The following is a 27,216-nucleotide window of genomic DNA, read 5'->3' as shown; positions in this document are numbered from 1 at the left end:
AATAAGCAAATTTTAATTATTTGCCAAATAAATCTATAATAAATACATAATCAATTTACTCAGTACAGTTATACATTTATTTTAGGGTTGTAAAGTAAGGCTTCTTGCAGTAAACAACACCCTTTAAATGATTAATAATGTAAACAACTTGCAATGGAAACTTGGTTTTCAGGTCAGCATCAGCTAAATTAACTTTAACGTGAACACACACACACATAAACACAAAGAGGGAACCCCACAAAAGCATGATGGGGGAAATAGGTCAGTGACCTGGAGTAGCACTGCAAAGTTATTGTCAGTACTATGGGAGTGATATTATCAGCCTGTCAGCAAGACTGGTATTGTTGGTTATGGCGTGTGTTCGTATAAGGGTACATGTCTAGTGGTGTGCTGGAGTGGAGGGTATACCCACATCTTTTTCTGGCCCCTTACAGTATACCCACATATCAACCAAAAAGCCATTGCAATAAATAGGAGAGTGTACCCACTTCCTCCTCTGTAATAGTGGTACACTGACTGTCTTAATCAATTGCTCCCTTAATTTTGGATACCTGCTAGTGATGCTCTACAGCACACTGAAGGAAGCAAACTCATTTAAAATTGTGTGTTAAAATTTGTTTACATTTTATGTGCTAATCTACTGGAGCAGAGCGTATGACATGTCCGTGAACCAGCATATGGGAGGGGGTGAGATGCTCATGTGACAATGAATGGCCAGTACAGAGCAAGATTGAGCCCGGGTTGCATCAGCATGTGCATGGAAAAAGAAGAAGCAGGAGATTGTCACACAACCCTCAACTGTAAAATAACCACAAACAGTTGTGAGGTAGAGGTCACACATTGCTAGTGTTTTATTGGGCAGTAACATAACGTGCATTAGGTCAAACGAAAATCTGACCATTAGTAATGGCAGCAGACAGCACAGCCGAACAGACATGGGACACGCACCAACAGAAAACAAGCCTCTCTTCCATGTCCACTAAACAACAGCCAAATGCTCTGCTTCATCGGTATTAAAAGACATTCAGTAACCTTTTTGAGATAAGATAAAAATCAGAGGAATACATGTTGCAGTCAGGACGTAAGCTCCATAAAAGCAGTTAACATAATACACTGTCGTAACATACAAACAGAAAATGACTCAAGTTCCCTTTTAAAGGATCTCCTGTTACATTTTTAGTAATCGTCTTTGTTCAGCCTGCGTGGTGAAAGTTGATTGTAAATTTAATACTATTATTTCAGTTACCTGGCATCCATTTTAAACCTATATAACCATACAGCATTAAAAAAAAAAAGGTTAAAGCTCATTAATGTCCTCAACTAAAAAACATTTAAATATCTAACCATAATGATTATGCAAACACAAATATATTTTTTTACCATTGCATTTATGTTAACAAATGTATAACAAATCATGAATATTTCCCTCTAGTGGAAGGCCTATACTGACAGGTAATTCAACAAGTACTGTTGATGCATTGGGATGCCTTGATTGACAAGGCTCTTGGTCTTTATTGGACGAAAAGAAAATCTTTCAAGTGCAGAGCGACGTTAAAACAAACCAGAGGCTCGGCAAAGGAGCTGGAATGAAGACCGGATTGCTTTTGTTGCCTCAAGGTGCGATCTTAAGCACACCAAAGACAAACTCCAGTCAGAGCTACTTTGCTGAAATCAGTCAATCACAGAAATGCTTGGCAGCGGCTCCAACAGGAGCAGATGAATCACACCAGAATAAAAATACACCATGGACGAAAGTACGTCTTTGACTGCGCAAATCAAAGACAATTGTTTGCTGTGTGCTTCAGCCTCGACCACAAAAAGATAAATCATGAAGGGTACGGACACTTTTCTTTTTTCCTTTTTTACATTGACTATAAAAATACAATCAGGGGATCAAACGATACACAAACCTGTCTACCTTCTGGATATTACTGGAGCTGATACATTTTTAGCCAGATACAGAAACTAAGATTCCTGTATTTTGAGGTATATAGATTACATAGTTTAGAGTAAGTGAAGATCTACCTATGTGAATACATCCGTTACAACAGTGAATCATTGTAAGCTATACGTTTTGTCTGTTAGTTGATTATGGTGCCAGTGCTGAGTCATGCTGATAATGAAAATGCCATATTCTATCTTGCTGTAATCTGCATGTTATTTTTAATATTCCTAAAAGTTTTTTTGCACTCCTAACACTGACTGTCCATCGATCCACTTCTATGTGAACAAGCGCTGCAATTACACAGTTACAAAAGTTATGTGCAAAATGAAGTCAATCTAAAGATCATTTCCCGTCCCCTAGAAAAATAGTAACCATCTTGTAAACACAAAAAGGACAAAATACAGATTTGTTTTTGCTTCAAAGTGCACACACATTAACACAGCAGGGGAAGGAAAATGTTCATGATCCCTTAACATTTGTAGCACGTGATTATTGTCTGACAGGGATAATTCAGTGCTAGCTGGTCATTAAAGCCTTAATATTCTTTGGAATGGCTGAAAGGGTTTGCAATTTTGCAAGAGCAGCTAATTTGTCGTAGCTTTTTCGAAATGATGGGAAATATTCCATGGGCACGTTCCTTCCCCTCAGCCATTTGAAATACATAACAGAATCCTAACTAGTGCTTTTTTAGACTTTTAATTCCCTTTGGTTAAAGGAATGCTGGCGTACACTCATTAAAATTAGCTATGATTTAGCTATTAAATTTCTAGTTAACAAAATTAGCCTGCTAACATGAGTTCACACTGCTTCAGGCAAGTTGTGCAATAAAACCTGTTGCCGTTCCACACATATCTCAGTATTAAGGGCATGACTAGAGCTCTAAAAAACATTGGATGGCTCAACCATAACCACAGCGCTAGTACATAGTACAGAACAAACCATTAAAACAACAAATGCATAAATTAGCAATTAGCTGAATGTAGTAAAACAACACAATATAATCCTAGTTGCTTCCACACTGACTCAATGCATGGACCTGCAGTGAAGTTCTTCCATTCATCTCGCAGTAATATACCACGTTTTTCAACCCCATCAGACACATTGTCTTCCTTTGGTGGAGCCTTTAGAAATGAGATGCAGGGCTGCAAGTACTACATCCCACACTAACAGATTAATACATCCATATATAGTAGAACGCAACACAGGTGTGCGCCAGTAAACATGTTGGACCTCTGCATATTTAGAGCAACACTGTGCGAAGAGAATGACAAGGAGGTGGAGACCACTTGCTACGCCACTGCCAGTCAGCGATGAAATGGGACTGGAAGGACCGTTTTGGGAGAAATCATTTAGGGCGAGGACCTTTAGATGCCCCTGGAGAGAGATGGAGGTTCTCTGAGAACAGTCTACAAGGCAAAGAGGGCATCCTCCGTCCGTTCGGCCTTCTTGTGGGAGCCACCGGGGGCGCGAGCAGAGTGAGCGGGGTTAGCTCCGGGGGGAGATGGCAGAGAGTCTGATGCCTTCGCTCGCTCCTCCAGGAACTTATCAAACTCTGAAAGAATATTGATGAAAAGGGTGAAAACTAACCAAACTCCACACACATTAGAGATAGCAGAACATATACAATTGCGTCAGAGTCTGTACCTTCACTGGTCACCCCTTCCTCGGCAGCATCCCCTTTCTATTAAGAAAAAAAAGCATAGATAATGCAGACATTTTGGCATCTTTAAAGGGTATCGTCGGTATTTTTCAACCAGGACCCTATGTTCCCATGTTTTTGGGTCTAAGTGACTAATGGGAGCAACAGTTTTTGAAATTGGTGGAGCAAGGCATGTTCGCACCCTCCATGTGCATCCACTAAAAGTGATTGTTTTTGCCACTGACAGGCTCATATTATTCTTCTTAGTGTCTGACAACATTATAGAAAGATAGACCTTTTACTTAAAAAGTGAAAACCTTTTTGTTTAACCTGAAACAGCCCCAAAATTGCCATCACCAAACCCACCAGACTCCATTTAAATAAACAGCAATTTTAGCTTGTATCGAGCCAGTATATTTTTAAATTTAACTTGGTGAATTAAGGATTTTTTTTAACCAAACCAGAGCTGGTGATTGTTGGAACAGTGGGGAGACAAACCGAGACGGCTTTTGTGAGTTTTATTTTGTTTCTGTTGTCTTTGAATTAAGTGTGTTTTACGATGATAAAATTGCTGTTTATTTAAATGGAGTCTGGTGGGTTTGGTGATAGCGATCTGGGGCTGTTATGGTTGAACAAAAGGCATCTTACTCTTACAAAAAAGGGCTTAGATCTGTTGAGAGCCTTTCCATAATGTTGTCAGACATTTAGAGTGACAATGTGAACATGCCAGTGGCAAAAACAAACACTTTTAGTGGAGGTACATCGCAGGTGTAAATGCCCCAAGTAGTTACATTGCAACCTGTTTTGCTGCTGCCAGCTGCAGCCCTCTCCCTCAATACTGGACCAGTTTTTAAAAACGTCCCCATAAGTCACTTAGACCCAGAGATATTGGATAATAGGGTCTAGTTTGAAATATACCTAAGTTACCCTTTAATTAAGTTGTTCCTGTTTCATGGGAAAGAAAAAACCTTAGAGTACAGTCGGTAACACAACAGGCTGATACACAACAGCATCATTCAAGTGAAATGCCTGTAAAGTTCACACAAACTCCATATCCATACAAAGTTGCTCATGAAGGACCCAACATTCATGCATCCTTCCACACTTTCCGCTGGTGAAGACACTAAGGAACCTTCTTGAGCCTGACTCCACAGCCTCCACATGCACATGTTAAGAAGCTCATACCAACCATTTTAAAGTGACTATCGTTAGCACTGTGTTAGCATTTGTAAGTCAGACCTCACGGTATAATATTATATGTCACTCAGTCATTGGTGGAAATTCATTAGACCACAGTGAATTAAAGGATGAAACATGAAAGGAAACTAAAGTCAGATGTGTCGTGTTATATGAGATGGATGGATGAAAAGTGCTACCAAAGAAAAACAAAACAAAATCGATGGAAGAGGAGAGAGAGAGAGAAAGAAAGAAGAGAAAAAGAGATATAAATCAAGGTAAAGAAGTCTCACCACGTCAGCACAGAGCCACTCCTCTATGTCATCCATGACAGAGGACTGCGATACGGGGATCTATGGAGCAAAGCCATGGACAAACCAAGGGGCAGCACCAAAGCCACACGACAGAAAGACACCCAACCCCGACAACAAAAATTGTAACACACAAACACACAAAAATAACAAGAATAGGAATCACCAAAGGCTCGAAGAGAAAGATGGTTAAAATAAAAACAAATCAAAATGAGGAAAATTTAGCTCAAACGACACACTCAACCCCTCTCAAGTAGTCTGTGCTCTTTTAGTTTTATCATGTGCAACAATCTGCCACTCGGCTGTCTTCAATAAGAAGAGGAGTTCCCAGGTTGTGTATTGTTCTCATTAGTTCTGTGGTGCTGACATGGCTTAACAGCTGCCGACTAATGTCACACAGCAGTGTTAATTATTCCACATCATTAGTTAATTAGCAAATCGCTTGAATGTGATTAAGAGATTGATTGGATGGGAAAAGCTGAAAGCACAGGGACCGTCGAGAGGCAGGGCAATCCCACGGCATACACATACGGTGGGGCGCACCCACGCTGCACACACAAGCGCTGCATAGTGTGCAGTGACGGTGATGATGCGATGAAGCCACGTCAGGGTGGATGGTGTGAGTCAGGGCTGCTAGGAAAGTGTTGCATTATACGTCGCTGAAACAAGAAACTAAATCCATCCATGAGGAGTTATAATTAGGGAAACTAGGAAAGTTATTTCCATGTTTTTTGTTTTCCAAAGCATAAAAGGCATTGAGCTCACACACACACACAATACTTAAAGTCTACCACATCCTTTCACTGACTGTGCAGTGACTCTAAAGTTCACATTTGACGTCAGCCTGATATCTAAGTAGAATAGAGAAAACAAAAACCTTTTCCTGAGACCCTGTTATAGACTCTGGTGGGGTTTCCTCGTGAGATCACAGTTAACGCAGTGAAGGAGAATTTCAAAATAAAAGGCCAAGGCAGTGGGGCGGTGAAAGTCATTCACAGGGGAAAAAACACGCATGCAGCTGTGTGAACAGTGGATAAAATGTTGTAGGAAAGTGTTCAATGAGAAGTCTGTTCCTCTCATGACTCACAGCAATTGATAAAAGTTCAAAGTGCAATCCTTTATAGTCACAGTCATGACATCAACTTAAACACTTAAGTGAAATATTACAACTACTGATTCATCTGTTAGTTGGTTGATCTATTTCTGATTAGAGTGAGTTATGTTAGGCTGCCGTTAGTGTATTATCTAAGATCCAAAGACAGTTAGAGGACAACTGACAAATACTCCCCACTACACAGCAATCCATTATCTGTTTGCTTATCTCTTATGATATATTATCAGTACTTTAACAATGTCCATCATTGTTGATTTAACCGCGCTGTGTAGCAGAAGTATCTGTACTTCCCTGCTGTTTTAGTGTGTGATAGTTAAAGAGATGAACTGAGCTGATGAAAGTTCTTAGTGACCCGTCAGGTTCATTAACTCATCCATAAAAGGGGCGGCATTAAGGTGGAAAGCATCAGTAATAGGTATAAAGTTTAGCTCCCATGTCAACAGAGTACACTAGAGGTGGGCAATATGGATTAAATCTTATTGGTAATTTTATATCACTGCAGCAATACATGCTGTTTTCTGAGAATTAAATTGATAAACAGGTTGTATCGATAAAATACAGACAGAATGTTTGTTTTTGGTTAATCCAGTGAAGGAAATACTTCATCGTTCAGTTCATCATATAACCATTTAACCAGATAAATAAAAAGATCTTTGCAGAAATGGTATAGCAAAATCAACACCAATTCACAAAATATCTTAAGGCATAGTTCACATTTTTTTAAGTGGGGTTGTATGAGGTTCTTATCCACAATCAGTGTGTTATCGACAGTAGTTGTCAGTCTGCGTGGCCCTAGTTTGGAGAAGCAGCCAGGAATACCGCCATGGAAGCAAAGCAATGAACTGCTGTTGATGGGGGCAGCAGCAAATGCATTTTAGCCACCTAAAACACACCTCCTTTTCTCTTCAAAGCCACTAGACTCCTTTGACAAAAACAGTAGTTGTACCTTGCAGATCACAGGAGCTGCTGCAGAGTGTGGATACCCAAACCGAGCCCGACGGGACCCAACGGGACCCGACGGGTTGGGCCGGGATTGGATAACAAATCAGAAATTTTGCTCGGGTTGTGCTATGGCCTATTCAAGTGCTGGAATTTGTTATTTACGTGACAATGCCTGAACGCAACACAGGCTCCGCTCCAATTGAGTGTGATGTGCAGCGTGTTTGACTGTGGGTAACAGCAGCGTTTTGATGGTCATTTACACACTGCCAATGTACGATCATGGTAAACAGACAAGCTGTAACCATGATAACAATAACGATGTCAGGTAACACACTCCGTCAGGCTCGGGTCGGGTTCAGACTTAAAAATCTGAAAGGCTGTCGGGTTCGGGCCAGGCTCGGTTATAACTGTCCCGGACTTGGTTGGGTTTGGTCAGGAAAATGCAGCCCGAGACGCGCTCTAAGCTGCTGGTGTACCACTGCCACGATGGGTTGGTGTGATTGTGTCGTAGTGTGACTTGGGTGTCTCAAAGGGTTAGCTCAGATTCACAAAAGTCACACAATAACATAAACAAACTAACAAACAAGGCAGTGGTAGATCAGCAGCTCCTGTGTTCTGCTTGGTAAAATTATTGTCTTGTAGCTTGAAGAGAGCATAAATAACAACTTCAGTCCCCCATTAGAAAGGGCTGTCTGATGGCATGGTAAAGCAGAGAAAATATTCTAAATAGCGTACACTTAAACTGATATTGATCTTTTTAGGGGAATAAAATTCGTTTTGCTGCTGACCCTGTCCACAGGAGTACATTGCTGAGCTTCCGTATTGGTATTCCTGCCTGCTTCTCCAAATACGGAACGTTCTGACCGCCATCTACTGTGGTTAACACACTGACTATGGATAAGGACCTCATACAACCCCAGTTAAAAAATCCAAACTATGCCTTTAATGTACTGTCACATTGCCCAAAACTACAGTACAACATGTACTTGACATGGAGGTGGGTGTTCTTAAAGGGGAAAAACTTTGCTGGTATGGGACTGTTCAAGCAATCCAGGACAGAGCAGTGAGATGAGGCTGAAAATGAAAAGCAGCTCATGAGGATTATGGATGATGCCGCAGGAGGTTGAGAGCAGGGGGGGGAGTGATGGTGGACACGGGGGAAGGGGTAGGAGGACACACTGAGGATGGAGTCCTCACCATTCCTTGGGTAATAAGCCAGCTGTCTATGGGCAGCTCCTGATCTGCTGGGTTATCATCCCCTTTTACCCTCAGCTGAATCAACAACAGAACAACACCTTACACAAGAGAAGAAAGGTAGCAGGCCCCACCACAGCATAGCACACAGTGCAGAGAGAGAGACAGAGGAGAAGTCAAATATGCAAGAGGCGGCTGTCGTTTAAAAAGGGGGAGAAAAAGAGGACAGAACATAAGAAAACGGTGAAAGGTTCATTCCTTAAAGATGAAAATGAGGAAAATAAAAAGGGAAAAAATAAGACTTTGAACTCCTTCAAATAAAAGTACTGTACGAGTGATAGGGCACCTGAGGTAACTAAAAAGAGACGGTATGTGCGATCACCACTGTGTGCGTGTGCTTGTGTGTGTATGTGTGTGTGGCAGTTCAGATTTCAGAACAGTCTGTGTACATAGTGATAACAGTGCAAATATATTGCAATATGTGCTCGGACAGGAATTACAACTACAAAAATCAAAGTTTGATTTCTGTACGAACAGATCGGGTGGCGTTTTATTTAAACACACAGAAAACTGGATCAAGAAAGTGCTGATATCAGGTTGGAAGAATGAGAAGAATGAATCTACGTTTTTTTAACTTAAGACAGAACTGATATTAAAATCATATTTCGAGTACTTACAGGCACACTTAACACACATTTGCCACGTTGCAACAGATTTATTTTAGCTATACTGTAATAGCAATAGTCAGTACACAAAGCTACACCTTTTTGTTTGATCAAAGTTCAAGTATCACTGCACACAGGACAGATGTCACTGTAGAACATACAGTATCACAGACCATCACATGCGGGGAGTGACCGAGGGCTGAGGACAGACTGATACAGCAAAGGCTCATCGGCCATGTAAATAACACAGCACCCACACTCCATGTATGGGTGAAAGCTGTATCAAACCACATGCATCAGTGTACTCACCCCTCCTGCGTTCTGTTGTCTCACATCCAAAGCCGAGGCCAGGCCGCCCAGAGCCTGAGGGTCCTCATACTTTACACTGTGAACCAAAACATAAAACATAGTTAAGATAATGAAAAATTCAAAAATGTCTCTTTCCACATGGACACAGCTGCCGTGACGTCACCAACTGGTTTGTGAAATCTCGTTCTGAAGCCTCAAGTTTGGCATTTGAGATCACCATCTTGGTTTCTTGGCGCCAGAAGAGATAAAAAATTTGGACGAGAGGGTGGAGATGTGGAGGAGCAAAGGGTAAAAGGTCTGACTCAGACTGTATTGATGCCTCATAGACAACCTGTCGCTCAAAAGCTGCCATGCCCCTTAACTATGCAAAACTTTAAGCCTTAATAAAATATAAATGGGTGACTTCTGTAAAAATTCACCGCCCATACAGCTGTCATGAATGCTGAAGTTAGCTACAGAGACAAAAATCGTTTTTTGTACCAGGGTGTAAACACGTTTCTTCCTGCTGTAAATTTAGGCATTTAACATGGGGGTCTATGGGGGTTAAGTCACTTCTGGGAGCCAGCCTCAAGTGGCCATTTAAGGAACTGCATTTTTTGGCACTTCTGCATTGGCTTCGTCAGCCCCAGAGGTCGCCGCTTGATATCACCGCTACCGCTAGCTCAACTAGGACCACTGACCTAGCTAACGTTACATCTCAGCCGAGGAGGACGCCATTAATGTCACGAGCAAGAGCCTCTTGTCCATGAGTAAAAGAACGCTTCAAGTACACTACAGGTAAATCAGAAACAATTATGGTTTTATTATAATGTAATTTACTTCCATGAATGTCTGGTCAAATGTCAACATTATGTGAGATTCAAGAACAGCAGCACTGAGGTTTGATAAGTTTCCATTCTAATTTTGGCCATGTTGCCTCTATAACACAGCACACAAGCAGAAGACAGAAGGAGAAAAAATTAAACACAGGGACCCCTGAGCTACCAGACACCCCAATACACCCTTTTGCAATTTTGCAACGTTCATCATGAACAGGAACAAATCCACATTACTGGAGAACAGGGCGAAACAACCAATTTCACCAGGAAAGTAGCTAAAAAGACAATAATGCAGCGTAGTAAGGAAGAGAAAAGCTCACTTATCACATTATTCTCAACTAGGAAACTTGTGTCTCTTGCCCTTACTTTATCACTTTTACTCGCTCCAGCTAAATCTTCAATTTACAGCTGAAGGCAGCCGGTTCTTGGAAAACACCAGATTAACATCCATACCCTGGAGGTATTCAAAAGCCATTCCAGCAAATGCATGAAGGAATCAGTCACGTAAAAAAAAAAAAAAAAAAAGTAGTGAGGGCAGGTTAAGGGACAGTGGGCACGTCGAAAAATTTAAACTTCATCATGAAAAAAAGTGAACATCAGGGAACAAACAGTGTTAAAAGTGCCCGTGGGTGGATTTTATTTTAAATATTAAAAGTGGTTATGAAGAGCCATTTAATTAAAATAAAATTACACCCTGAATAATAACACGAGAGAGGATCCGAGCTGCCCCAGAAGCAAAATGAAATCTAGACCTACTTTTTGCGCTGGTCAGCCAGAGAGCTGGTCCTGGTCTGGGCAAACATGTCAAAGTCATCCTGGCTGGGGCCTGGAAGAGAGGACAGGGTACTGCTCACGCTGTCGGAAGCTACATCTGGAGAGAGGGCAAGAGGACGGTAGAAAAAAGTGGGAAGAGCGAGGAGGATGGAGAAAGCAGAGATGGAGGATTAAGAAGAAAGATTCAGGACAGAAGAGCAATATATCGAAGCTTTAACCAGAGTAGTTTAGCATGCAGAGACTTTCTAGAGACCAACAGGGGAGCTAGCAGCGGTAGGGAAGACTGTCCAGCAATGAGTTATGTTACTGGGCTCATTTCCCATTAGCAGCCAGATTATGAGCCTTTTTTACACTCTGCTGCTTCTCCAATGCCGGCTGTGCAGAGACTGGGGAGGAGGGATGTTACAGCTCCAGTAAGAGAGAGTGTATGACAGTTGAAGCACAATCTTGATACCCTTTTGTTCTTACCAATACTAGCTAGTGCAGATGATAGCGAGGCTGTAGTGGGGTTATGGGCTGGGGAGGCAGTGGCCCCGGCGGGGGAGTGGGCTGGAGGGCTGGAGGTGATCCTGGGAGTCACCACGGCAGGGGAGCCAGGGCCCAAGTCTATCAAGTTGTCCTCTGTTGCCTCATTCAACATCTGAAAAGGGGCAAAAAAGAGATGGCCTTCAACACTAATGAATGGACGTAAACAGCGTAAATATGCAGTGCTTTTGAGGCTTTGCTTGACTTGATGAATGTAACCAAGTTCAGCAAACAAACTGACATGAAGGAAGCTTATACATGTGTTGAGGAAATTGGATTACAGAGTGTTTTCCCTGTGTGTACAGAAGGAATACTTTATCTACTGAACTTTTACAGGATTGACTATTTACACAACTTGAGACAACACTGAGGGTCAGTAGTTGTGGACTGGAGGCTATGCACAGGCACAATACTGAGGGTTGAGTAAACAGTTGCACAAGATGTCAGAGGAGTGGACCATGAAGCAAGATGAGCTGGTTAGCGAGGTGTGTTGAGTCTAGAGCCGGGGTTTTCAGTGTCATGAAGGTGGCTCTCTTTTAACCAGGCTAGCATTATACATTAATAGTTCACTACATTTGTAATCAGTATGTTGTTACATGCATATGAATTGCAGTATAATCCCTTTAAACCTGTGGTTCCCACTGGTGGGTCACGATCCAAAAGTTCATGGACCGCAAGTAACTCACAATAGTGTCAATTTTAGAGAAGTAATCACTCTTAATCATCATTTCTGATCCACTAGAAGTGTGTGGTGGTGTATTTTTCTGCAGAGACTCTGCCCTCTGCCTGTATTTTCTTGTTTCCTGTGCTCAGGACATTTATGGTCATGTACCCCCATAGCGCTCAGGTGAGGTCCGGACTTGATAAAAAGGTGGCGACCAGATGTCAGACTGTAAGCAGCAGGCATCCGAAACACACAGTGCTGAAAAAATGTGAACATAGTGAAGGTGAAATGCCAAACGAGAGTGAATCTGGGGTTTACTTTCTTTGGAGAGCATGTTTACAATGAGTAACTGGCGATCCTGCAAAGTATACCTATAATAATATTGCTATATTCAAGATCTAAGATGGTATCTAGTCTTATATCATGATATTGATATAATGCTCAGCCTTAGCAGTGGTAGAATCGGAGCAGGCACAGTGCCTGAGGAAGAAATTCAAGGTTCACAAAGCAAGTTGATAACCACCTTCGTGTCACCCGTTATCACTGACTGATGTTTTAGGCTTTGTGGAGCCAGCTAAGGCAAGGAAAGCTTGGCTCCGTCGAACCTGCTTCATGGTTCACCCCTCAGATGTGTGAGACAGAAGGAGGAGGGACATATAGTATCTACTTTCACACAGTGGTACTGATGGGTCTAAGCATTAGCTCCATATAGCAGACGTGTTAACATTCATCACTCCGTTCATCCCAGCACGTTGGCTGGGACTGAACCTGATACTGGCATCATACTTGCCTCCATCAGCTGGCCACAACACAAACAGACAGAGCACACAGAAAGATCAACCCAATGCAAACACAAACAGCTATGTGGGATGTAGCGAGAGGTGCCCCAACCCTCTGGCAGATAACTGATACTGGCAAATGTACACTCTAAACAGCAGACTGGGACTTGTTCTGCTTTGCTCTTCCAGTTTTGATAAAGCTAAAAAGGCAATCCACTCGCATTAAATATTAATGCTGCGATAGATTATGTATGCTATTATAAACAGTAATGATTAATTCAGATGCTAAAATGGTAAAACAAGTACAACAAATGGCGATGTGGACGGATTTGTCTGAAACACCCCTCATAGAATCCTTAATGTAAGACAAACTGCCACAAGCGATGCAAATGCAGATGTACTCAAATGTGAAAAAGATGAGAATTTTTCTGAAAACATGCAGAAAGCAAACAGAAAACAAGCGATCCTGAGAGAGAATTTTGGCTGTTTGATTTTTTTTTTTTTTTTTTTGCTTTTTGAACGCAGGCTTTTTTTGTTGATGGTACTCACCCCGTTGTTCTGAGCGGCTCTACCCGACCTGTACCTCTCGTACCTGTGAGCAGCGAGAAAAAAAAACAAAAAACCTTTGAATGTTTTACCACAAGCTTTGTGAGGTTCAAATGCTTACACATCTTTCATCTTCAAAAACCTCATAAAAGAGACATTTTACCAGTTTGAAGCCGCAGAATATTTAAGAGGAACAAGTCTTCATACAAGCTCTGTAACTTTGAACTCGCAAAAAATGTGTTCTATCTGTGTTGAGCATGCTTTCTCAAAAATTTGAATTTTCATCTGCAAGCTTGGGTATAATGCTACCTGGAAGCTCCTCTTTAAAATTATGGATTGAGATACAGTTTGGCAAAACAACAAAATTCTAACGAGCACCAGATATTTATCCATTAAACATTTTGGACCAAGTCTTGATCTTATGCACTGGGCTGGCAAAAAAACATCAACAACATTGGTGGAAACACAATAGTTCCTACATGAAACTGCTCACAACAAGGTCTGTGGATTATCTTGAGTAACCGAGCCATTATTTCTAGAAAGAGACATTGTGGTTGAGTTTTTCAAAAGTATTTTTTTGGCGCTTTGAAGCCGAATGCCATCTGGCTCCATTAAATTCGAGAGAAAGCAGACATCTCTACAGCTGCTTCCTCCAACGCTGGGGGGATCCTAAGGTGAACTCTCCCTTAACAGATTACCAAAAATCATTTCACTGTACCCTAACAGAAACCTGCCATTCATGTGAGCCCTCACTGAGCCATAAAAATACACTCTGATTGATGGTTTGATTAATCGTACCTCTCATATCGGAGGAAAATATTGTTGAGGTCGTCATTGACATGTAGCAGCTCCTCGGTCACTTCTTCGTTGGAGACGCGTGAAATCAGCTCGACCACTCTCTGCTGCATGGCCCTGCATGTTCTGTTCAGCTCCTTGACAGATATGCACATCAACAAATAGATCAATAGATTCACTGATAAATATGATAAGCGAGTGGGCTAGAGAAGGATGGACAGACAACATGAACTGAACTGTGTGGACAGAATTCATTTTGACAGAGTGGGATGACAGCATCCTCTAAATCTGTGACAATTAACTGTATACTAAATATAATGTACATGTATTTTCTTTGAGCAGGCATTCAGTATTGACTGTATCAGAAATATCTGCTCTACTGTGTGAAAATTTTATGACTGTTCCTTTAGCAGCTGGGACAACAAGAATGAAAGAGTCAGAAAAAGTACCACATAACCATTACAACTGGCACAGGCATCTTAGCACTGGGCCAGATCCTTGCAGCTGACACAAATACCTGAGTGGATTTGGCCTGGGGAGATTAAACTCTGCATGAGTTTCTATACTACTGGTTAATTGCCAATTCCAGGAATTTTACCTCAGTGAACTGGCTCTTGTTAAGCTATGGGCAAGTTTGCCTCTGAAAACTAACAACACTACTCCCCCTGGTGGCCGCAAATTATTACAACACTTCACAGATGACACCATGCTGGAAAGCGTTTTGCTTTCTGAATTAACATCTTTTACAGTGAGAAGGAACTCATAGAGTAAATTATTTTGCAGGAGCCTATATTCACGGTTTCTTTAAGAATAGAGATGCTGCTATTATGATCACAAAGAATTTGATTGGTCAATCATATTTTTCCGTAAGCATAAGTCGGCTGAAATGTCAATATTTTTTCCTCTCATAAGGGGTGTGCAAGCATTCATAAGAACCCACAAAATCAGTTTTTAAAAAAGTCCCCTGCAAATTCTGCGTAAGAAAATCTGAAAAAAAGAAAAAAAAGAGAAGAAAATCTGATGTGAAATTACTTTTAACCTGTAGGTTTGACTATGCGAGACTAGTTTCACATAGCAACTAGAATTTTGAGTAACACTTAGGAAGCGTTTAACCATCTGAAATAGGCGGCCAATGACAGACTTTATACCCACAATCTACATCCTGTGAGCCAGACTATGTTTTAAGCTACTTTCAAACACATCACCTTAAAATCAACACTAAACGTTAAAACACATAAAGTCAGATTTATTCCTGTTGTTGTTAACTCAATGAAATATTTAAAGTCATGTCAGGCAGAACATAAAAGATCATGTGTGATGTTGTATGTGCTTGGTGAAAGTAGACCTCGTTACATATTCATGCGCCTCTAACCTGAAGCAGTTCCAGGTCAGAGGCATCTTCTTGTCCAGGGACCATCTCTGTTAGCATCTCCGACATGACTTTGGTGTTTCCTCTCACTACGTCCAGCTCGCTGCGCAGCCGGGCGATCTGAAAGCACAGAAGGTCAAAGATCATGCAGACACATTCACGGCTTATTCGGTATCAGCAGCGCTGCAGATGTTTTCTCGAAGGCGAGCCATTGAGTTAGTCATGATATCCAACTTTAAACTTGTAATCTGCTTTAATCTTCACACTTGACAGTTTAATCGCTAAACTCTGGGTAAATCTGCTTTATCAGGCTGTGTGAATAAATGAAGTTTGACTTTACAAGCAACAAGTGCAGAAGAAATTGAATGTAACTGGTCAAAGATTGCTGTGCTGTCACCTGTTCAGGGGTTGCTGTGATGGGGCTGGGCATGTTGGAGGCCGGTGCGGCAGGGGCAGGCGTCGGAGCTGGTTTAGGAGTCCCGACGGCAGGTGAAGAAGGGGCTAGGTACTTGATCATAGCTGGGTCCACCTCTGGTGTACCCTGGAAGTAAGGAAAAAACACCACTTGGGATATTGCTGTGTGAATTAACATGTGTTTGTGCTGTATGTGTATTTATTCTCCTCTCACCCTCTGTGGTGTGTGGATGGGAGACAAGGCATCCAGGTCTGCCATTGGGAACTCAATGCCTTTCCTCTTCAGCTCCTCATAAATGTGGACCACACCAGTTAGATCGGGGCTGCTCCTGAAGGCATCAGCCCAGGCCTGCCATCACACACACACACACACACACACATTGTGACATTAACTAAAGATAAAAACTAAATAGTCACCATATATTACAGGATCAGTACAAAGAGGTTTTTCATCCCTCCCTGTGTGCAAATCCTCATAAAAAAAGAAAAATGAATGATCAAGGAACACTCTCTAATGTGGTTAATAGACCGAGCAGAGGACAGAAAGACTGTGTCTAAAAGAGGAGTCTCCTTCAACAAATCCCTATAAATAATCAGAGGACAGAGGAACGAGAGACGGAGAACACCACCTGTCGGCCGAGGTGACCTCAGGTAACAGGATAGCACCGCAGGCTGTAGTTTATGGTGCAACACCTGGGAAGTGGAACATGCGGCGCCCACCTGGCTTCCAAAAGACCACCACTGACCTACTTAATGCCATTTAAAAAGCTGAATTCTACCATCCCACGGAGCCGGAAAACTGCCATTTAAAGGTGTACTGTGCTGGATGTACAGACTCAAACAAAAGAAATCCCTCTCAATCATCACTTATGGCCCACTAGAAGTTTGTGGCACTGTATCTATCAGCAGAGACTCGACCCTGTGTCTGTATTTGCTTTCTTATTTTGTTGTGGTCCAGACGTTCCTGGGCGGAGTGCACAGATGGACCTTATTAAAAAGGTAGCTATCAGGTGCAAGACTATAGGCAGCACACATAGAAGAGGAAGCTGCTAAAATCACGGACACAGTGCCCAAAAACAAAGCAAATATAGCGTGGTGAAACACCCAGAGGACAAAGCTGGGGTTGGCTTTTATTTTCACTTTCATTGCTGATACAATTTACAAACAGTAGCCAACATTTCCTGCATAGTGTACCTTTTAAACTAAAAGAAATAAATACACAAAAAGCCCCGATACCTGTATGAGCGACAGCACTTTGTCTTGTACGATGGTCGGAGGATTGTTTTTGGGGGAGATGATTTTGACCAGCACTCCGTCGATGAAATCTCTGTTGGCTACCTGGATATGAAACCTGTGACCGCAGTTTTTCACACAAGTCTCCAATACCTGCGGGGAGAGGGAGACGATTAAACAGAGGCAGAAGCCTGGCGAATTAAAAACGGGAGAGCTGGAAGGTTCATGAGAGGCAGCTGAGAAAAGGACGACTTCTCAGTCAAGATGATTTCATCGCACAGAGGGGCTTTTAACTAGCGGAGCTATCAAAGATGTGGGTGGATGTGAACGCAGCTCGAGAGGCATGGCTGCTAAAAACAAAATGAAAGATGAGCAGTATCAGACAATAAGTGTTGACAGTGGCCAGGAGGAGAGGAGAGACATAGAGGAATAAAATGACCAAGAAACAATACAAGATCTGGAGAGGTCAGGTTTTATGCAGGGTGTGATCTTTAAATGTGACCCACACACACAAAACCATCACAAAAATTGTCATCTAATTCCTACTGATGTTTCTGGTGAATCTGATGCCAGTTTTACAATAAAAAAAAACAGCTAAAAGTTCTCACTGTTAGCGCCAGCATCACTTCTCTGTAGTTCTTGTTGCCACAGAGTCTCTTCTTCAGTGCCCGCATGGCATCTTTTGGCCTAGAGGGAAACAGCAGAGAAGACACAGCTGGATAAAGCACCCCAGCTGAGAATAGGCATAACATCTTTGACTTTGTTGGAATAAATGATTTTCTGTGCCACAATAACAGATGCCAGTCAGTCTGTCGGCATAGCTGTTTGCCTAAGACAGAGAAGTGCCGTCACACCATCTGTTTCTCTCTTTTCTCTCCGAGTGACTATCTGTTTTCTCCCAAGGCAAGATCAAAGCCATCCACGCGTGAAGACTTCAGGTCGGCTCTCTGCTTCAAACTGCCCGTCTCCTCGCTGCAGATGAGACGTAATAAGCTTTTATGAACTCCTTCATGAGCTATGGTACATTTATTGAGTCAGGGAGGTGAAATAGATAGGAATGGATGGAGATGGCGCATAAAGTCTGATATATAGAGCTTCCTCACACAGCACTCTGCTTCTGATTCAGTGCTACAGTTTCCTTTGTTGTTTTTTTTTATTTTGGGTGGTGCATCTGTTGTGTTATATCTTGTTTCAGCACCCAGTCGCATGTGTTAAAACAACATATGTTCGCAGAAAAAGTAATTTTCAGTTGCAGAATTTCTCGAGTCTTAAACTGCGGAGCTTGCCAGACATTGTCTAACTCGCTGAAACATCTTGAAGACAAGAAGTTCTGTGTTCTGTGAAGCTGAACTCCCTCTCTGTGTGTGTCTTTGAGTGTGACAGAGAAGGGCCCCATGTTGCATGCCAAGACAATGAGTGTGTGTAGGCATGAAGAATGTGAAAAGCTGGGAAAAAAGAGAAAAGGGAAAGTGCTGAGGGAAATATGGGAAAAGACAGACTCCAATATTCTTCCTGAAAAGAAAACTCTCTGCATAACGGAGATATTGGCTGGGATCCCTTGACGATTACATTTATTCAGACAGTTCTGTAGCCTAACTACAAAACTGTCTGATTAATATGCCTAACTGTAGGTGAACTAAAAACTTTTTTCTCCAGGATACATAAACACAAGTGAAGTCGACGTTGATGTGGAAGAAAGTTATAAAGGGGCAAAATTAAAAAACTATTCTTTTGTACATTAACATTTTAGATGATGACATACTGCAATGCAAAACGTGATCTGGAGCTGTTATGGTCTGACGAATTCTGGGGAAGTCAGATAAAAAAATTTGTTTCAAGTATTTTCAGCACTGACATACTGATGGGAACACTAAAAAAATGAAAATCAGCTCTTTTTTGTTTTTTTGATTTGCTGCAGACTCTACACAGAGTGGTGTAGGAATGAGTCCTAAGACCCTGATATAGGGGTGTGTTCCAAACCACATACTTTGTCATTTTACTTTCAGTATGTACTGCAGCTGTCCTTAAAAAGTACATACCGTTGCATGCAATATGCACACAATCAGGACATACTACTTCCTCAATCCTCATAACGTTACATCCTGAACTTTCACCCTGTTGCTCATATATCCGTTACCATGGAGATAAAACAAAACGCTTCTCACCAAGCTCAATGCGGACAGAATTGCAGATTCTAACATGATGATGATCATTTTATTCTATTAAACAATTAATATTCCTGTTATTACTAATCAACGGGTCATCAACCTCCTGAATGCGCTGTCATCCATCACTGCGACTTCTGACAGTCGATGTAACGCTTTCACTGTGCAGAGGATTGTGGGTCACACCAGCCAGAAAAGCATGCTGGCTTACATACTGCAAAATCCAACCGCATGTACTTCAACATCTGGTATTTCTGGCATACTACATTTCATATACTATGTATTAGGACATACTTAATCTTTTTCTGGCATACCATACAGTATGGTAGTATGGGGATTGGAATGCACAGTAGATCTTTTTCACGGCAATGACATGTCATTGTAGAAAAAGCACAGGTGTATTCAATGACATTAATGATAGCTGCATTCCACTTGGCGCAGGACCTGGTATTGTGCATGCTGGCTAACTGGAACAGCTCACAGGGACACTTAATGGAACAGAGCCATCATTTATGTTATCAGTTTCACCTATACTTGTCCTATGATGACAAGGCAAAATGCCTGCTGTGAAAAAGGTACTGGTTCCCTTGTTACAAATTCAATGGGTTCCTTAAAATTGAGTTTTGGTTAGATGCCCAAAAAAAGGTCTGTGGTTAACACAAGCTTAAGAGACTTTCACGTTTTGTCAGTACGTACCCCACTTGTAAATCTTGAAGCCTTGTGTCTTAAAAAGGATGGTTGCTAACAAGTGGCTAAATGAGACCAAAGAATGCCATCGTGGCAAACACAGCTTTACAGCCTTGTCGTGGCGGCGACATTGAGTCATGCAACCATAGTTTGTTTATAGCCCAAGACCTTTTACTTCTGATGACTGCAGTTACATTTCAAATATAATAAAAGTGTGGAGATTATCTTACTGATGAAATGTGTGAGTATCATAAATGTTTGTTTGCCACAGAGCTTATTTTCTGCAATAATCCAAAATCCAATGGTAAATTCCCATAGGCTTTTTGACAAAGGAACCAGGGCGATGCTTACTTTGACATCAACCCTGCTGCACACTATTGTGTCTTATAAACACAGTTTTATTTTGTTTTTTTAAGAGTATTTTTTGGCGGGTGTTCACCTTTCTTGACAGTACAGCTGAGGTCAGACAGGAAAGGTTTGTTGCTGCAAAGGACCAAGCCTACATGGGGCACACACTCTACCAGGTGAGCTAGAGGTCACCCTATCAACACAGTGTTAATGCAGGAGACTGACATAAGACTTGAATTCATTCATTCACTCAGTCAGTGACACCTACAGAAAACAAAAGGCCGTCTGTACTGTGGTGTCTGCTGGTGAAACGCAGTGGTCAGTGTATTAACTGCTTGAGTCACTCAGTCAGCCAGTGTGACTAAACAATGAAATTTCCATTAAGTTGTGGCACTGACCAATTTCAGTCAGTCTTTTCCTACAGAACGCTGATAAAGAAAATTAAAACCCAAGAACGATTAACCACTAGAAGGTGTAGCAGCTCACCCCTCGTCTGTCTCGTTTATGATATCGCAGATCTCCATGTTGAGGGTCCAGTCCTCATTCTGCAGGCCTCCGTCTGTGGCCCTCTCTGGAGGAAATCACAAAAAGTTAAACAAATTATTTATGTTAATGTAATGGGTTTTTTTTATCAATTAACAGTAATATGTGCTGATGGCTTTTATACACAAACCCAACATTGTTTACAATACAATGTGAGTTAAAATGCAGTCAGTGAAGAAATATACAACTGTTTTTATCTGAGTAACAGTGATTTAACTCTTGCTTACTCAACTACCCAAACCTGAGGGTGGCTGACACTGAAGTATATTTTGGTTTTGACACCTGATCCACTGTTTGCACCCCGCCAGCTGCCTCACTAGTGAACACGATGCTGCATTTTCATCAGGCTCTGTGGTTGTCGCCTTTGCTAAAGTCGATGCACACTTATTAAAGCGACCCGTGGTTTATATAACAGGGAAAGTAAAACTGTTGTGTAAGCAAGTCAGCATGTGGTGACAGACTTCAGAGATCTGTTTCTCTCTAATGTCCCTTTTTATTCAGCCAAATAAAATCTAATTTTCCTGTGGATAAAATGGAAAATAAATCATAAGTCATAACCATACTCACTCAGCTGAATAGACTGTGCATGTCTACAGTTTATAGCTCCTGAAAACTTGTCTTCAAATCTTATGTCTTTCTGAGTAAGATTATAAAGCATTAAGGTTTCAACATTAATGTTTTTTTATTTCACTTGCCGCATTGGTTGGGTGAGGTCTGGGCTTTATCTAAAGGTAGCGACCAGGGACAAGACTGTAAGCAGCAGGCACCCGTGAGACAAGGTGCCGAAAAACGGAAATATAGTTAGATAAAATGCTAAACCAGCTGGCGAGCATGTTTACAAGCAATAACTGACAACTGTACACTTTTAAAATCTTAAATGAAACATCCAAAACTGTTCAATTCTGGCAGGTAATACTGTATTCAAGACTTCATCATCATAGTATAAAGATGTTTGAGAGAGAACATGGTTTCAGGGCTTTCAATGTCTGGCTTGAATGTATTTTGTTCTGGTTTTGTCAAGAATAACTTGACTAAATGACTAAAACAAGTCCGTCCAAGCAAGATCCATTAATCCCGTAAATGAAAACTAATCTGTCAGAAGGGTGGGGATGAAAACTTGGGTCTAGGATCAGGAGACGGATAAGACTTAATACAGTTTTTCATGCAACTGTTATCTCAAAAGTCTCGCAATAAACCCTTGTAAAATATCATCCACCACCTGTTGCTCTGATGCCTCCAACTCTTATGAATTAGCTAAATGAATAAAACAGACAGCTGGAAAGAGGGAAGCAAGTATCTCGGAGGAAAGTGAAAGTGATTGTGGGTGTTACATGGCTGTATACTCAGTCATATCTGCTATAACAGCTGAAAAGCAGAAGCCAGAGGGGCCTGCTTTCCAACTCCACCCTACCATTTAATAGCATTTTGGCTACAGCCGGGAAATAATGTGATCCAGACTGTGAGAAGCTACAGTGATGAAGTGGCATCGCAGTCATCACTGCGTTCCTCGCTCTGTCTCCTCCTTCCTCTCCCGTCCCCCGAATCCATCCATCATGTCAGTGAAAGCTGATATCTTTCAGGATCGCAGTCATCTGGGGTGAATTTCACAGTGCAACAGAAAAAGGTTTTCTACTGAAGTGAGCTGTGACCGACTTCCTGTGACTGACACTCAATAGATTCTCATTAGACGATTCTTGAGCTTGGACAGGAGGAGCTTCTCTCCCTGAAGCCCAGAGGCCCTGAGCAGGCTGTCATGCCCAGGCCAAGAGCCTCTCACTGGGCCGTGTTGCCTTCCTTTTGGGAGGCTCAACATTGGACAAGCCTGACAGCCATGACTTATTCATGCTCTACCTCCCCTCTCTAATCAACTTGTCACAGACTGGGCAAGCACCAAGAGACAGGCTTCTCTTTTTTTTTGGCAAACTCTGAGTCCCACCTACAAACACACTTATCTAATCTACAGAGATAACAAGAGTTGAAAGGAATTTCAACACGAGCACCATTAAATAACTCTGCTGTGTCTCGGAGTTAGGCTGCACATAAAGCACACTGCACATAAATTTGGAGGCATTAACCAGCTACTGCCACTTGGATATCCCATGTAATCTCCTCAAGTGGATTGTCAGGTCAAGACAGGGCCGAGCACGGGTGGCGGAGGAGGAAAGAAAAGAGGAAAAAAATCTGATCTCTCTTTGTGAAATGAGCTGGAACGACACTGAGCAATTGGAGCCTTGCTAATGAAGTTAAATGCCCGCTGAGTGCATTCATTCATGGTGTTGTGTCAATCCCCCCAGTCCTGGGAATCGACACACCAGTGAAGCCAGTCGATCACATGGCTTTAATGGTGGCAGGCTGTGCCATCCGCTGCCAACAAAGCCACAAATCTCTGTCCCTCGCTGGCCCCATCTCTCCACGTTTTGTCCTTTTAAGACTCTTCTTTTCTCTGCACATTTGCCACGTGTCCTTGTCCTTTGTCTTTTATGTATTTTGCTCACTTCTTCCTCTTCGTACCTCAGCAATATCAGAAGTTTGACACCAGCTAACAGCCAAATGTCACAGGCCTAAGTAATGAATATGGTTGCAAAGTCTGGTTCTGTGCGGAGCTCTTTAGCATAGAATTAACCAGGTAAACAGTGGAAGAAATACTTAAATTTAGGAATTTATTTTGAGTGGATAAAAGAGTTTAAGGTTGTCACAATACTAGAATTTTAAACTTTGATACAATCCTCCTATGAATAAAACACTTTCAATAACTCGATTACAGGACAAAAAGAAAAGTCAGTCCTTGGCAAACATAATACAGTGATTTTTTCCTATTTTTTTAATCCATTTATTTTATTAATAGCCTGCACATAGTGCCAGTAAAGACAAAAAAAATCACTGAACGAGCACCTCCAGTCATGCTGTGGGTTTGTTTCAACCACAGGATGAGGACAGGTTAATTTTCTTCCCCACTGTTTCATATGTGCAGTCTTGGTTTCTTTTCTAATAGCTGTGATACTATCGATACTACTATTAAATGTATACTTGACAGGGATCATACAATTTTAAACACTTGATATTCAGAAATGTGCAAAATTAGTCTAATAGATGATTAGGTCATGTTTTGTAGGATAATGTTCAACGTACATAATGCACCGCACAAAGTAAAAAATGTGATTAAAAAAGACGCAATATTTTTGCCAAGTGTTTAAGCCTATAGATTATGACGCTCAATTTTGACAGTTTTATGAGTGATTTCTTACTTTGAGAGTTTAAACTTCTGTTTAAACATCAGGGAAATTAGTCATTGCCATCCTTAGTGGTATCGGAAAAGTGTTAAAGTTGATACTTAAACACTTTCAACACAACCTTACCTGAGTTGTGTTGAATGACGACATGCCAAACTGGCCGTCAGGCAATTCCTGTAAAGCTCTACCGATTCCTATACAAAAAGTGCTTCATTAAAACGAGAAGTTCCCTTTAATGCACTTCTCCATCCATTCATTGCTGGTGCACTGTAACTTCTTTTGTTTCAATCAGTCAAAATCTGTGAATGCACCCCTGCATTATGAGTACCACTCACGAACTGACCAGGCTATGTTGCTTTAGCTCGCTGTGCAAATAGCCACTCATCAATAGGTTTACCTTTAAGAACAAAAGGTATAGCGATGAAGGTAACTGGGTCTTGAGTATGAAACTATACCATGAGAAATTGAAAAGAAAATTCATTCAACACCTCTAACCTCTCCACCATCTTCTCAGTCACTTAGGAAATGAAAAACCTCGATAAAGTTCTTCACAGTGCATCCCTCCTCAGCTCCTCTGTCGACCTCTCTCTCATTGTTTCAGGTAAGTTGATCCTTTGCCCCACTGCTGGGGTGTACAGTACCACCTTAACAGCCAAACAGACAGCTGGCTGCACAACTCAGCTCAGTGCTGCAACTCAACCGGAGAGATCAGGCTGGAGATACAGCCACCTCTGCAAAGTGGGGAAATGCAAGATGTGCTGCATACAGCCCACTGCATGACCTAGAAGGACCTCTGTAGAGGAAAATGCTCGAGACGATGCTCACGGTTGGTAGCTGAGGGCCATCTTGGATGATGTGGCACACAGCAGCTGACCAGTGGGTGGTGGGCAACGACAATTCAAAGCGCTCTAACTCCTATAGACATCTTTCCACTAAACTGTTTCTAGCATATCTAGTCTCTATCTCCTGAAATTGAGGAACAGATTAGGAAAAAGCATGAGGAAGTCTGAGATCTACACAGACAGGCCCTGATTTATGAAAGAGCAGCACTCACAGAAGAAAATATGTAATCAATAAATGCTTCTGTGGCAGCTGCTGTATTCACTTTAAGGTAAACACAAATCAGCATTGTGACAAATTGATGTTTGGTCCACATCTGTTTTGCGGGGAATAAACTACACATTAATAAAACAGGAAGTGCTGCTTAAAATCTTTAGGTCTGTTTACACATCTGCATACACATAGGCTTTCAAAATCTGTTTAAAAGTGTTTACAAATAAAGAGAGTAAATGCTATTAGAGCCTAGTCAAGGTAACATAACCAAAGATGGTGGTCTCTCTGTAAAAAGAGAAAGAACAGTTAGGATGTTGTTGTTACAGTGGACTTGGGTGGGGGATATTTAGTCAATCCAGAGTGGATACTTCCTCATTACTAAGCCTGACTAGATGATGGAAATATAAAAGTACATTGCTGCACCCAGGCTGCACTCTTTCTGTAAATCTCACAGGAAAGCTACTCTCAATACTGGTGTCACTGTCTCATGATAAAAGCACAGCAAAGCCTTGGTTACAGCTGTTCTGGGTCATAGGTTGTTTATATCTGAGCAGTTTTTCAAACATGCAAGATGCAAAGAGAGATGCAACCACACCAAAGGGATGTGGTAGGCCACATGTCTCTTTTGTTCACTGCAAGAAAAATAAGCACCACAACACAGTCTTCAGATTTAAAACTAAAACCAACCAGACTGACCAGGCAGTGAGGTCAACTATTGTTCAGGACAGAGGGACATATTTAACTTCACTTAAAGCCATGTATGTCGCTACACTGCCCATGCCACTGCCTCTCATTTAATTCCCTTCAACACTGCCTAACGTTACACACATGCTGAGTTATTCACCGTAAAGCACTTGTGATTACAGCGGACTAAGTTAGGTAGGTTAGCTGGCTAACATTAGCTCATTCCAAGTAGATGACGTTTGCTGCGATGATGCTTGCTAGCTCGCTATTTTCGTACCGTAAACCCGTGTAGTAAAACGTCTAATGTTTGCCCACGCTCAAATTATGTGTGGTGGAAGAAGTACTACATGTGTAACGTATAATTCCAAGGCTAACGTACCTATACATTGGCCCACGGGAGTGCTGTACGGATTTCCAAGTAAGAACTCCATTTTGACAACAAACAATCCGCTCGGGAATGACAGAGGCTGAGGCCCAGAGGCGGTGCTACTAAGTCCCGCCCATATAGGAATGCTATTGGTCGAAAAAACAGAAGCTGTAATATGAATGGCTGGATTCAATGTTGGTCATATTTAGAAACTGAAGCTATGTTCAACAACCATGCACAGCCATCGGAGAAGTTGATGTTACCAAGAATAAATGTTCCAGTAAATACATCAGCGATCACATATAAGCTGTAACTCTGCCACAGTAGGATTAAATTAATTGACGGAAAGCTTGGCTAATTAAAATGGGGGAAAAATTTCGACTTAATAATAAAATTAAGGAGGTTTACCTCGAATTCTTGCATCAACTATATCCAGGAAAAAATACATTGGAGAGATTTGGACTTGGTACTGAATATTCTTATATTTTCTGTGTATTAGAAAAAGAAACAATCGGCCATTTGTCTGATCACTATATGTATACCACGATATTTTTGGGTGGATGTTCAACTTTATATAAGAAATACTGGGCAAGCAATTCAATTACAAGAGACTGACTTTTTCATGTGGTTCTGAAAGTTATGAGGTGGACTTTTTAACTGTAAATGTGTGTATGTAGAATTAAATAGAATAGAAATAACTTCATTTATCCCAAAGGGAAATTCACCTGTCCAGCAGCTCATAAAAGACAAAAAACAAAATATAATACATTAAGATAAGTGCATAAATAGAGATTACATTAAAAGTAATGTTAATATATGAATATTTGGGTGCTGTTGATCGAAAAAACAGTATATTAATGCCCAGGAAACTATAAAATATATTAGTTTGGTATATTTATGTATAAGAAGAAAAGCTGGGCAAGCAAT

At 41.4% G+C, this 27,216-nt stretch overlaps 1 protein-coding gene across 5 annotated transcripts; it reads right to left on the bottom strand.

Annotated features, from left to right (window-relative positions):
* Positions 1–827: 827 nt before the first annotated feature.
* LOC126405176 (TOM1-like protein 2) lies at positions 828–26,386 on the bottom strand. Of its 5 annotated transcripts, none has more exons than XM_050068767.1 (16): positions 26,302–26,386; positions 20,899–20,983; positions 17,821–17,899; positions 17,216–17,365; positions 16,194–16,328; positions 15,963–16,106; positions 15,569–15,685; positions 14,200–14,333; positions 13,405–13,447; positions 11,356–11,527; positions 10,870–10,984; positions 9,296–9,371; positions 8,325–8,399; positions 5,054–5,113; positions 3,590–3,626; positions 828–3,497 (listed from the first exon to the last, which is right to left on the bottom strand). In XM_050068767.1, exons 1-16 carry the CDS (start codon positions 26,351–26,353, stop codon positions 3,352–3,354), a joined length of 1,620 nt encoding a protein of 539 aa, XP_049924724.1. In that variant the 5' UTR covers positions 26,354–26,386; the 3' UTR covers positions 828–3,351. The 5 variants fall into 5 exon arrangements, with proteins under 5 accessions (XP_049924724.1, XP_049924725.1, XP_049924726.1 ...); XM_050068768.1 differs by having other exon boundaries at positions 10,870–10,939; XM_050068769.1 differs by lacking the exon at positions 8,325–8,399.
* Between the last annotated feature and the right edge of the window lie 830 nt (positions 26,387–27,216).

The sequence above is a fragment of the Epinephelus moara genome, chromosome 18, assembly GCF_006386435.1.
Source record: "Epinephelus moara isolate mb chromosome 18, YSFRI_EMoa_1.0, whole genome shotgun sequence".
Lineage (NCBI taxonomy): Eukaryota > Metazoa > Chordata > Actinopteri > Perciformes > Serranidae > Epinephelus > Epinephelus moara.
Note: the sequence above shows the minus strand (reverse complement) of the source record. Positions and strands in the feature narration are given on the sequence as shown.